This window comes from Lonchura striata, chromosome 2 (genome assembly GCF_046129695.1).
Source record: "Lonchura striata isolate bLonStr1 chromosome 2, bLonStr1.mat, whole genome shotgun sequence".
In the NCBI taxonomy this organism is placed as follows: domain Eukaryota; kingdom Metazoa; phylum Chordata; class Aves; order Passeriformes; family Estrildidae; genus Lonchura; species Lonchura striata.
Window position 1 is genome coordinate 77,837,160 of NC_134604.1, and position 13,063 is coordinate 77,850,222.

The window sequence follows — 13,063 nt, forward strand, 5'->3', positions numbered from 1 at the left end:
TAAATCTACCTGAGTAGGATTAGCCTCTGCCTTTAAAGGCACTGAAGAGGAAGCCTAATGAATACAGTGCATATTTTCTTGCATACCAACAGATACTAGATGATGCCTTGGTATTATTATATAATGTATAAAACATTAAAAATCTGAGAACTAGACTCTCAAATCAGTTGCTTTCACTGTTAAAGAAGTCTTTTATCTGTGTTAAGCAGCAGAATCTATTTGGAGGTAAAATCCCAGGTCAGTACTGTGGGATTCCAAATACATATGTAATCATTGGCAAAATTAAATCCCCCTCTAGTGGCTGATCCACAAAGCTTTATGAATTACTGCTGCTGCATTGTAGAGGTCTGTGGTAAGAGCTATGTTTCACACCACAGAGTATGATTTTCTTGATGATCTGGTTTGAGAAAAACACCCTTTGACACAGGTGGCCTAGTGAAAATATTCTGTTCATTTTATGGCAACAAAATGCAGGCAGTCATTTGACGTGCTTCAGACAACTGTTGTTACCTGCAGGAAGCTCTACAAATTGAGATTTTCAGTCCCTTCACCTTGGTATTTTTAATCTAAAACCACCTACCTCAAAAAAGGTCTCGCAGCTTCCTTTGAATAGGGGGAGTAAAAGACAGACACTCTGTTTAACGGGCTGAGCTGGACTCACCTCTTGGGTAGCTTTACCTATCTTTTCTCTCAAAGAGAAAATATTGGTGAAGCACACACCTTCCATAGCTTCAAAGTGAAGCAGAGTGTGAAATGTACTGCTCTGTTTCACCCCTGTTGTGCCTTGGTAGTTCTGACCCAGAGATCACAAAGGGAACATTAGAAGGCATTGGAAAAATATCCAGTGGAAAATTAAGGAAACATACTTAAAACTAACCGGAAAGGAGGGCAGAGAAGATAACAGGTGCTAACACTAGGTAGTGGAATATTGTGGAAGCCAGTGTTTTGGATTAATTAATTAGGACTCAGCTTTCTTGTATTCACTGTTCTCTCTTTTTTTTTTTTTTTTCATACATACATGCCAGCCAACCACTGTAATGATGCTTATCCTTGCTTTTTAGTTTAATGATATCCTGTTATACACAAGTAGAGGTCTGACAGCATCTAATCAGTTTAAAGTCCATGGACATCTTCCACTGTATGGCATGACAGTAAGTATTGTGAGAACTTAAGGGATTAATGCATAAGTGGCCATTTGTGGTCTCATCTTAATTGCTTGATGAATTTCTGCTGGGCTGAAAACAGCAGCAAAGGGAAGGTGTTCTCTAAATCTGTCTTGGGTTCAGCATCTGTTCCTGCAGCCGTCTGCACAGAGGTGATCACATAGCAAAAATGAGGAGGGAAAAGACATTTTTGAGGACTGCTTCCTCACAATGCAGACTTCTCTGGAGATGGGTTCTTTGGTTTTTTCAACCATTAATTTGACCATGATTCTTATAACTAATTTATCACCAATTCATTATAGACACATACAAGACAAGTAAACAGTTGTAACAATCTAATTTCTATAAAAAAATGCATTTCCTAGTATTTCTAGCTCTATATCTTAAAGCCAAAGTTGGGGGAATCTGGCAGCAAAATGTTATTTGGAGCTATTGTAGCAATTCTTCTGGAAAATAGCCATTTTAAGCCTATTTACCTCTTCTTGTATTGTTTCAAAAATATTTTTTGCTGATTTCAAAATGCTTTCATTCCCTCTATTATTTTCAATGGAATTTCTCACTGTTTGGTATCAATTCTATGCTGTTCTCCTGAGAATTTAATTGTCACTACCACCGTACTTGATTTTCTGTAAACACTTGCAAGGTTTCAAGTTTTATCTAGCATTTCAAGGGATCTATTCAGTTGTTGATGGCCATTTGGCCCGGACTTGCTCTCATCAGAACTGTGCTATGCTACAGTTTCCAGAGCACTCCCAGCATTTAACACATCCTTTTTGTACAATAAATCACTCTTCTGATAAAAATACTGCTATTTTCTTTGGCACAAAGCAGACAAAGCCATGCTTTTGGTTCAAGACATTATTCCAGAACTTACTACTCTTCCAACTTGCAAGGCACTGTTTTTTTCCTTAATACCTACCTCAAATTTGAGAGCATTTTTCCTATTTTCTTTTCCCCAATGATAAGAGCTCATTCAGTTCACTGTTTCACCTTAAGAAATATGTACTTCCTGCAATCTGACTGCATTTTGCCTTTTACCTCTCAGATGGAGGAAAGTGAGGAGGAATGGGGAGTTCCTCACTGTCTGACACTACGAGGTCAACATCAGTCCATCGTTATTGCTGCAAGGTAATTCAGTAGAGACAAAGTCCACGTATGAATTGTATTTCTTTGCAGCTGTCACAATGGGACAGAGATGCAAAATTTTGTTTGCATTTGCTCCTAAAACCATCTCCTCAAAGGTATATTCTTTTGTGAAAGCCATTTATTAAGAAAAAAGTGGATAGGAGACACAAGAGAGTGGCAGTTGTGCAAGTTGGAAGCAAAACTAAACTATCAGGGGAAAAAAAGTAGCATCTTCTGTCTGATTTTATTTATTTCAGTTAAAAGTAAGCTCAGCTTGTGTCTATTTCTTAGAGTTTGTTTTCAGCCTGTATGAAAGTGAATAAAAGATGAATTTTCATTGTTAGTACCCGTGCTGAAATGGACAAATGGACTGAGGACATCCAGATGGCAATAGACCTGGCAGAGAAAAGCAGTGGCCCTGCCCCAGAGTTACTGGCAAGCAGCCCACCTGACAATAGTAAGTAAATGCCAGAGAGTAGGTTTTATTCACTTTTGTCAGTATGATTGGTGGTTGCTTCTAAGCAAAGTGGTGAGAAGTGCTGGCCACAGGTCAAACTGAGACATTCGAAGTTGATTTATATACATATATATGTATAGATATATTGAGATATGTGCCACTTTAATGTTCTTGTTGATGTTAGCAGAAAGTTTCATTGAATAGAGAAGTGACTTAAGCATAATGATTCCAGGAACTCTTTGGGCAGTGCCTGTCCTTGAAAGGTATTAAAAACACCAACAAAGCATGGTAGTTAGCCTTTAATTCTAACATTTGCAGAAACACATAAATGAAATATATAAAATATAATAATCTATTTAAAATCTGGACAAAATTATTTTGAAAACGGTGTTTTAAAATTAATTCACAATACTGCAGACAGAATTGATATGTTTAATTTTTCCAATTATATATGTTGTTGCATAGAGGAAGAAAGATGCTTTTTCCCTGCATTTCATAGAGTCTCCTGATGAAACTACTGTAGACCAGGAATCTGAGGACGACCTCAGTGCATCCCGCACCTCACTCGAACGTCAGTCACCACACCGTGGCAACACTACGGTGCACGTCTGCTGGCACAGAAATACCAGTGTTTCAATGATCGACTTTAGTATTGCTGTGGAGGTATCTGCCTCAGAACAACCTGAACTGCAGCTCCAGGCTCGCTTTTGAATGACAATTTCCTTTTTGCTCCTCTTTAACAAGTGCGCTGTTCCCTTGTCTCCTCCTGGGGAAGTTTCAAGCACACTTATTCAAGTGCTTCCCATATTCCCAAATGACAGCATAAAGCATCATGCAAGAAGTACAGATCTGCTCCTGTAGTGCACCTCTGTAAAATCAGTTAGAGCAGTAATTTTCGTAGACGAAACTATCAAAAAAAAAAAAAAAAAAAAAAAAAAAAAAAAAAAGCTGATGCCCTTTAGAAAGTAAAGCAGTTCAAACTGTCTTAATGCTTTCAGTTACAGAGTCATTAAGTCATTGCTCGAGCGGAAAGGATATTGTCTTTAGCTGCTGCAGCCAGAGTTTTAATTATGTGTATTACTAACTTACTTTCTTTACCTAGCCATCTTTTCTGGAACCTTGTCTCATTGCTCAGTCTCATCTGCTTTTTCTTTATTTGCGTTTTCCACCTCAAAATAAACCCCTTTTTTACCACTCTGATCACAGCTAAGCCAATTTGATACACATTCGTTAATTCTGTACTCAACAGCCAAGGTGCAGACATTGTCTTTTCAAAGATTGAAAAGAAAGACTCCTAGCTCAGTGTAGGTTTTAGGATGAGGTGGTAAGCCTGCTGAGGTGTTCTTCCTTCACCAAAGACAGTCCAAGGAGCTGTATACTTTATCACAGCCCTCAGCAAATGGAAATTTATGCTTTATGAAAATGGAAAAAGGAATCTTAAAGCTGTGTGGATTTGCACTCAAGTGGCAGCCCTCAGACATCAGGCCACCATTGCTCTAGAGAAGACATACTGATGGAGAACACAGGGATACAAGGACAAACATATTCACGGTTTGTGTAACTGCTTCTGTTTCTAAACAGGAGGTGAGTTTGTTGCTGAAGCATGACAGAATTATTCCATATTAAAACATGCTGACTGTAGAGCCTCATTTCAGTCCCACGTAGGTGGGATTTTCCATTCTTCATACTCTTATATCCTGCAAGGAAGGAATAGTTCAGCACAGGACAAGGTTTTGTATTTTTTCCTAAAGCAGAGGGCTTATTATAAACAGATATAGAACTTACATCAGTGACTCATTCTAATGATTAAAACATTTAGTTAGGCAAATCTAACTAGGTTTGAGATCAGTGTTCATTGTTGCTCATTTTTCTTCCTTCCCTGTGCCTCAAATGAACACAAAGCAGTGAAGACCAAGCACAGCCTGGAGCCATGCATTGTTCTGTGAACACATCTCCAGCTCCACTGCTGCTCCATGCGTGGCAGGTCCTGCTCATGCTCACGTCGTCCTGTCGGTGCCTCTCACTTCAGCATTACCGTTTATTTTCTTTGTGTCTCTCCCTCCTTTCTGTCTCTCTCGTGGTAGAAGATCCTCTCTCTGTCAGTGACTGTTCCTCCCTACCTGCTGGACTGATCAGTGATCAGCGGCCTGTTTCCATTTCATATGTCTGCTGGTACCGAATGCAAAGCCTGTCCTTTTATGATATCCTCCAGAGTAATGAGGTAACAGAAAATTAAGGAGTACACCTGTAACTTAGGGCAAGGAGGCAGTAGTACAGATATTAGAGAACAGGATGAGTTAAAGGAAAGGCTTTAATTCATATCCAAGGCTGGTGAAAACAGAACTTTTTCAGAATACTTCATTTGTTGTAGTTACACCAGGAACCCCAGATTTCAACTATTAAACTTTACAGATAAAGGTATTAGCTTCTGCAATAGATAAAGAAGATTGTGAGCCAGGCAAGAGCCCTTCACAGTCAACAAGGAATGGGAAGTCATTATTAATCCACTGAGAATCCCCCTTCATTTGCAAGGAACAGTGATGCTTGGCTTTCCATCTTCACTATGTGAAGAGCAGTTGCTTCAAGCAGCCATTAAGTACATGTACTTGGTTATGGCTTACTCCTCCTTTATATTAAATGTTCCAAAATCCAGCTAAAAATAAGGTTCAGTCCTTGTTTTTGAAATCTTTGAAAAGTACCATGTGAAGTCCCTGGGTACAGAGACCTCAATCTCTATCTGCAATTCTAAAGTATGTCATAATTTTCCTTTACATCACAAATTCATGTCAGACTTTCTGTTTCCATTCTATTTAAGTACCATTCTAAAAGATGAGAGTAGGATTAACGAGACTGAGGTGTAGTAGCAGCTTGCCAAAAGCCACCTCAGTTGATAATTAGTGTAGTAGCTTTGAGTTTTTGGAAGTACACAGCTGCAAACAAACAAATACATTACATAAAGTACTGCTCAGGAGTAGAAAAATGCAGAAGAAAAGTATGTCCAGTCAATCAAAGCATTTTCATTTACAACCAGGTCACATAAAACCAGATAAAAGCAAATAATTTTTCTTACAATAACTAAGCTGTAGGCACCTTGCACTGTTTTACTTGGCTGCTTTTGATCTGTTTCAGAACCAGCTGTCTGGAAATCTGCTAAGAAAATTCAAAAATAGCAACGGGTGGCAGAAGCTTTGGGTGGTGTTCACCAACTTCTGCATGTTCTTCTATAAATCACACCAGGTAACCAACTGTGCAAGTGTGAGTGGCTGGGAGAAGACAGTGGGGGGCTCTTTTCCAAAGAGGCAGCTGAGAGAAAAGTGGCTATCAGTCATGGATGCTGTAGGCTGGAGCAGCAGGTGCAATGGTCACGGCTCCCCACACAGCCTTTACTACCACTAGCACACAGAGCAGGGCTTGTTCTCACTGCTCCTGGGTCAGTTCTTTCCTGAAGCTTTCAGCAGTCACAGTGTCATTCTTGAAAGCACAGCAGAGCTCACCATTGCTCGGAAGCTGTGGTGCAAGTTTAAACTAGGCTTTTTATCACTACAATTAAAAACCTAATTGTGACTTACAAATTCTGTTTACCATTACTGACACTTAAGCCAAATAAGAGAACAGTGGTCAATAATTTAATCCACCTGAACAAATATTTTACTGCAAAAGTAGGGGATTTCTATTTAGAATCTGTTGGACATCTGAATCTGTTTGAGCAGGGCATAAGCACAAAGTAACTCAAGTTGCTACATTGTGCTTTCATTGTTACAGCAATCATTAATGATTAAAAAAGGAATTGAAGGATATTCCACATCTAAGAGGGATAAAGAAATTGTTTGCCATGCAGTAACTGGACTACAGCAGTGAACCTGCTGGGTGGCCAGCACACTTCTAAAGGAGTAGGAGTTTGCAAGCTGAGGATGAACCTGGGTGGTGCCCTGGCAGTGGCAAATGATGGGGCATTATGTTCATCAGTTTGGAAGTAATGAAACTCCAAGATATTAGCCAGCTTTCCTTCAAGGAAATACTGAGAGGATCAGCCAGCAGCAGATCCTTATGCAAAAGATCTGTAATGATGACCAACTGAAACTACCAGACAATTTTACTGCAATTGTATAAATCTGGTATTTTTCTGCACACATGTAGAAACACAGTGATCTTTAAACAAATGGGTATCTGCTTTCTATTTACTTACGTGCTCTCTTTATTTAAGGGCATTTGATCTCACAGCACTTTCCATCATATCTTTTCAGGACAATCATCCTTTAGCCAGCCTTCCTTTATTGGGATATTCACTTACCCTTCCTACTGAATCTGAAAACATTCACAAAGACTACGTGTTCAAGCTACATTTCAAATCCCATGTGTACTACTTCAGGGCTGAAAGTGAATACACCTTTGAAAGGTAAGTTTGTTTTTGAGAGAAAATTTTTGTTAAATTCCAGAAGCATTCTTCCAAAGGTTAGTAAGTACAAAGTTTATTTAATAAGTTGGAGACAAGTGGTTCAGAGCAACTGGAAAAGGATCTTTTAAAATTATGAAGGAAATTTTAAACCTGATACCACTAAAATCAAGTGATTGGTTGTGATGGTATGGAAGAGGTAATAGTAATTACTGCAAGACCTGGAATTACCCAGTCAAAATTGATGAGGCTGGCTGAAGCCTGGGAAGCTCCATGCCTCAGACTTCAGGAAGCATGTGAACAGATCACAGGTCACCTCAGTAACTCTTCAGAATAGCTTGACTTCCTTTAGTACAACTGCATGGAAAATCCACCTGAAACAAAATTCCAATTTTTATAGAAGCAGCTGTTCCTACTACATATTTATGCCACTTCACCATGTAATTTTTACACCTCCCACTGAACTTCAGATACATGGAGCGTCAGGGAAAAGGCACTATTCCTCCCAATTTGTGGTTTGTGATCATACAGGGAACTAATTTAGCTCTCTTATATGAAGCATGAACATGTCAAAACCCACGATGTCTTAATCAAAGAAAACTGCTCTTAACCTTTAGCCATGTCAGTCCAAAACTATAAACAAGGCAAAGTGGTGAAAAAATAACACGAAATGCCTTTATCAGTTCTAGGAAAAATAATCACAAATTGCAGCTAAAGTACATTTTTTTACTCTCAGATTAAGAATGGTTGGTCTCAATTGATCATTGCTTGGACCACTCAGAAAAAAGATATTTGGTGTCTGCAGAGCAAGTAAAACCACTATTAACTTCACGAGTTTTGGATCCCATTACCTGCTGTCGGTTCTCTCTAAACTTCCTTACAGTTTTGGCAGTTGATCCTCTTGCCTCGAGATGGATTGAGGGGTGAAGTAGGAAGATGCTGCTGCAGGCACTAAAAATCAGACTGTACAACCAATAGCACAGACTGTATCTGTCAAGAAATTCTCCCCTGGGAACTGACCTTTCTTTTGTTTGTGTCTCTCCTCGTGCCTTCTCACAGATGGATGGAAGTGATCCGAAGTGCCACCAGCTCTGCCTCACGCACTCGAGCTCTGAGTCACAAAGAGCCTCACGCCTATTGATGGCTGAACAAGCCGCTGTGTTGATTGTCCAGCAGCTGCTGATTTTCTAGAGGACAATTGAAACTCTTTTTTCTCCCTCCAAGTTTAAGAAAACTTACACTTTGGTAAAAGAAGAGAATAAGTATGGTTTTGCAGAAACTTTCACAATTCTTCAGCAAAACTGTTTAAGTTCTCCGTATAAACAAATTAGCTTACCACCATCCCAGTGGCTGCAGTTCATTTCATGTCTTGTATTTTGTCATTCTGTGCTGTTTTTAGCTTGTGCCAGTATTAAAATATTGTCCTTATTAGGGTGCCAAATGCCAAAAGATGTTTTGTTGCCTCAAATTTGCACCTAAAAGAACTCCCAGATGACTGAAATCTGAAAACTTTCTCCTCTGAGGCAAACACTATTTTCTTCTCTTTACATAAAAATATATTATTTTTTTTACCATGTTAATCTGTAGACTGCTGGGCTTTTAAATGTAGATGGATTTTCACAGTATAGAATATAATTATATATACAGCAAGCAGTCTAACAGGAATGAGATAACTTTCAGATTTCATGCTTTTTTTCACCAGTCTTTCTACATTTAATCAGCAATGATTTACTAATTTTCTATGTTTAACAAGGAAACAGTTGACATTCTCATTTCCCTTTGGGGTCACAAATTCATGTGGTATAAATAAAGTATAGAGTTCTTACCTAACCATTTTTTGGTGCAAGTTTACCAAATTGTTCATCTGTTGGCTTTTAAAAGTGAGTACTACTTGCAAGACAAAAAATTTTTAAAACAATCCAGTGCAATATTATTTGGGCTGTTAATGTACTGTGAATGGTTATGTACAAGAAGAAATTAAAGGCTGTGGTGACATTCTGCTGTTTGTTTTACAAACTTGAAAGAAAACCTGTATGCTACAAGAACCGCAGCTATTTGTGATTCATTTGCAGTGTTTTGGTAACTAAATTGCTCTAAGCTGGGGGGTACTAGCCCCAAGTTTTCATCCTGCTTGCTACCCATCCCAAATTGACTTCCAGTTTATTGTTGGAATTTCAGTCTCTCCCTCTCTCCCCTGGGGCTCAGGCATACAGAGAGCAACTTAGACAACCTACAGCAGAATTACCCATTTTGAATGCCTAGCTTTAACATCAGCTGGCACCGCATTTTGGATAAGCTGGTGTGCTGAGAAGTTTGGCAGCACTGTATCTGCAAGGCTTGGATGCTTTCCCCCATGTTTTAAGAAACATTGTCACTAGGGAGATGTAAAACTTCCATTGGCAGAAGCCTGATGTGCTGGTAACACCCATCACCATTACAGGTCTTGGAGGAAGCACGGTGCTAAGCAGAGGGGGCCTGAAGGTCAGTCTGGGAAACAAAGCTGGGGAAGCTCTATCCCTGCTTTATCTTCATCCAGCTACTTGCTTTGTTAATGGCTTGTCTGTGTGCGATGTGTAAAATGGCTTCTTACAGCTATGCTCAGAACAAAAGGGAATAAAATACCTCACACCACCACTGTACATATGCCTGTTTTGCCAGTAAAGCGTTCTTTCTGTTACCCCCAAACCTCTGTCCAAGATGAGGATGGGCTTCAAACCCCTTAGGAAAAGCAGCAGTCTCCATGGCCAAATGCAAGCACACCCTGACAAAGGGAAACTCTTTTCCTAGCATTTCCTTCAGCTGCATGGAGACCTTCAGCCCCCTGGGCAGGTAGAGTGCTGCAGTTGCTCTTTTCCTCAGCGAATGCCCCTGGCTCAATGTACCAGTGCAATAATCACACCTAACCTCGAGCATTGGCTCTGGCTAGGATGTGCTGAAGGACAAACTCAGAAAGTAGGAAGGAAAATCTGAAGCCCATTTTCTCAGCTGCAGGTCCCACTGCCTTGTCCATTCCAAGCCTGTGACCCTACCCTGTAGTAGCATACAGGGATTCCAGTGCTTCAGGACTGACCAGGAATGCGAGCAATGATCTGCATAGCGAGGAGAAGAGGAAATAACACGGCATAGGTGAATAACAGCTCAGCTGCAGCCTTACTGGTTTGGGAAAACAATGCTGAAAAAGCAACAGCACTTGATGTTGCTATGAAGTAAAATGCTGCATACCTGATCCTGCCAAAAATTACTATTATTGAGTGGTAAAATAGTACTTTACAAGCCAGGGCCCTGCCTCTTCCCTTTAGAGTAGTTATCTATAACAGTGAAAAGCTTTTTTTTAATGGAAATTACATTGAGGGCCATGCCCTTAATTCAGTCAAAACTGAATTTTTATTTAGAACCCTGGGGCTTGTTGGATAAAATGTTCATTAACTGCAATCTGCTGTAGCAGTTTATTCTGAGCTCTCCAAAGAAATCAAGTAGCATCTTTTCTCATTAAGTTTCATTTTTACACAAAGCAAATTTGGAAAATAAAGCAAAGACCAAATTTCAGAATACTCACCTAATCACCATTTTCACCTTTTTGCATTATTTTTCCGATTTAAAAAAATGTTTAACATAAGATTTTTTTTTCTTCTCTACTAGTGTGATTTTTAATTTCTTTTTAAAATGGAACCATTTGAACTGCTGTCATCTGTCAGCATTTTTCTATGTGTCTACGCCCAGGGTTAACCCAAAACTTAAACGATAGTAGGAGAGTAAAATCAATTGTCTTGATGCTCATATCTTGGAAAAAGGCAGAGTCCACATGTGTGAATAAAACTCAATGTACTAGAAAACTCGTATGTACAACTGTACAACCACTTATTTTTAACTCTGATTCACATCATATCACTGCCTGTTCAGCGAAGCAGGGCCTGCAGAGAGGCAGGGTCACTGTGTGCCAGGTCAGGAGCTATCACTAAACACATCTTTCTCAGCTCCAGGAAAACCTCAGAGGAGGCACTCCAGGAGATTTGCTGCTGGTGTTGTTGTTACTCACCATGAAATAGCTGCCAGTTTCCAATAATGGAAAAATAAAACAAAACAGGGACTTCATTACCTCAGGAGGTTGCACCACAGGCAAAGGGATCAAAAAAGCCTGGACTCCTGTGGTTTTTTTCAACAAGATTAAGCATCTCCACCATTTATCTGCTGTCTAATTTAACCTCTGTTAAGATGTGTTTGATAATACACCTCAAACCTACCTCTTTTCAGAACATTTTATTTGAACAACACTGACACCTTAATGCCTTTGTAAATTCAGCTGAAACCAGACAAAAATGACAGACTGAAAGACGAGTCAGCAGGTAGGGGAAAACATGCTGTGATTGCAGAAATCTTGATAACAGTCTCTGACTAAGGAGGAAGAAAAATTAATTTTAGAGACAAAATCAGGCGTAATAGCCTGTCATTCCATCAGCCAAGAACAAGAAAGAGGATCAAGACCTGAAAAGCCCAATTTTGCCCATTCTTTCTTTCTATACAGGACCAATTATATGGTCTTAGCCCTCAAAAGCACAGTTACCTATGTGCAGGCAGATGCACAACTCCAGCTGCTACAGCACATGGACACTGCCTCTGCACTGGGGGCACAGGAAAGCTGGTAGGGGACAAAATAATGGGCCATGTGCTACACATACGGTTTTTAGCAGCAGAAAACTAATGAAGTACAACTACAGGAGTGCAGCTGTCACACAGTCTGTCACCAGGTAAAGGTGCAGTCCACGAGGGGATGAGCAAATGTAGTTTGTTATGAGCACTTAATCAGTTTCATTGGGCTAGCAGGTGGAGGCTACAAGGTGGGTTTTAAATCACTGCCATCTGCAAATGCTACAAATTCTGAGCTGATTGCCATAAAAATCCAACACTGTTTAATAACCTTTCTGCATATCATTACTGACACATGGGCAATAACTGCTCTAGAAGCCCACAGAGCATCCCCTTCAGGGAAGGGGCCCTGAATCGAATCTCATCTCATCTCACTGACCACCCAGGTGGCAACATTTCATGAAACTTTTCCTTCTTTATTTCTAGGTCAAGTCGTTTACAAGGAGGTTTACCGTGTTAGTGTAGAGTGACAAAAGTAAAATTTAAATACACATTTATAAACAGGCAGAAATGTTACAGAAAACAAGACACACACTTTCATGGTCCTGTGTAATCACACATTAAAGGCAGCAGGAAACCCTTGCATACAATTTGTCCATGGCATGTGCTCAGCACATCTGCACAATGCATTTAAAAAGAGGAAACACATCTGTGTTATACCTTCAGCTCCTCCCCAGTAGCCTACAAAACTGATTTGCAATTGTCTGGATCCTTGCAGGATACCTCTGCTTATCAGCACTCTGAATAATCTTCCAGTGCTGACATTTTTGTAGGCAAAACACATTTCCTTCAAAGTCAGGTTACTGTAAAACTACTACAAACTGGTACCACGCAGTTTAAAAAGCTATACTGGACATCACACAAAGTAGCAAGAGCTAAGGAAGACATTGCCCAACTACATTAAAAGCACATTAAGAGGCAGATGATAGGGTGCCAGGGTACAGGAGGATGGGAACTCACACTGAGACAGCTGCTTTGCAGTGAGGTTCCAACACACCCAGCCTCACCTTACCCCTCCACCCACCCATCTTGCACAGCAGGGGCAGAACACCCCAGTTATGGCATTCCACAAAAATCAGTTTATCTTCTGTTCCCACAAGCTCACACAACAATGATGAGGCTGCAAAGGAACCATGGCAGAGTGAAGTTACTGCTTTGTTCTGTATTATGTGCCCTAGCACATCATCCTTCAGTAAACTGGTCAGCAACTACAAAGTGCAACTGCAGGGAAATTTAAGGTAAAAAAATAGATCTGAGAGTTACAAAAAAGGAAGCCTTCAG

At 40.0% G+C, this 13,063-nt stretch overlaps 1 protein-coding gene across 7 annotated transcripts in view; it reads left to right on the forward strand.

Moving 5' to 3' along the window:
- The window catches only part of FARP1 (FERM, ARH/RhoGEF and pleckstrin domain protein 1), a 200,378-nt gene extending 190,601 nt beyond the window's left edge, over positions 1 to 9,777 (forward strand). For all 7 annotated transcript variants that reach the window (XM_021530281.2, XM_021530283.3, XM_021530284.2 and 4 more), the window contains 7 exons: positions 1,062 to 1,151; positions 2,209 to 2,291; positions 2,633 to 2,745; positions 3,245 to 3,408; positions 5,875 to 5,982; positions 6,990 to 7,141; positions 8,198 to 9,777. In XM_021530281.2, the coding sequence (XP_021385956.1) occupies positions 1,062 to 1,151; positions 2,209 to 2,291; positions 2,633 to 2,745; positions 3,245 to 3,408; positions 5,875 to 5,982; positions 6,990 to 7,141; positions 8,198 to 8,279 (792 nt within the window). In that variant the 3' untranslated portion in view covers positions 8,280 to 9,777. The remainder of the gene's footprint in view (positions 1 to 1,061; positions 1,152 to 2,208; positions 2,292 to 2,632; positions 2,746 to 3,244; positions 3,409 to 5,874; positions 5,983 to 6,989; positions 7,142 to 8,197) is intronic.
- Positions 9,778 to 13,063: the final 3,286 nt, after the last annotated feature.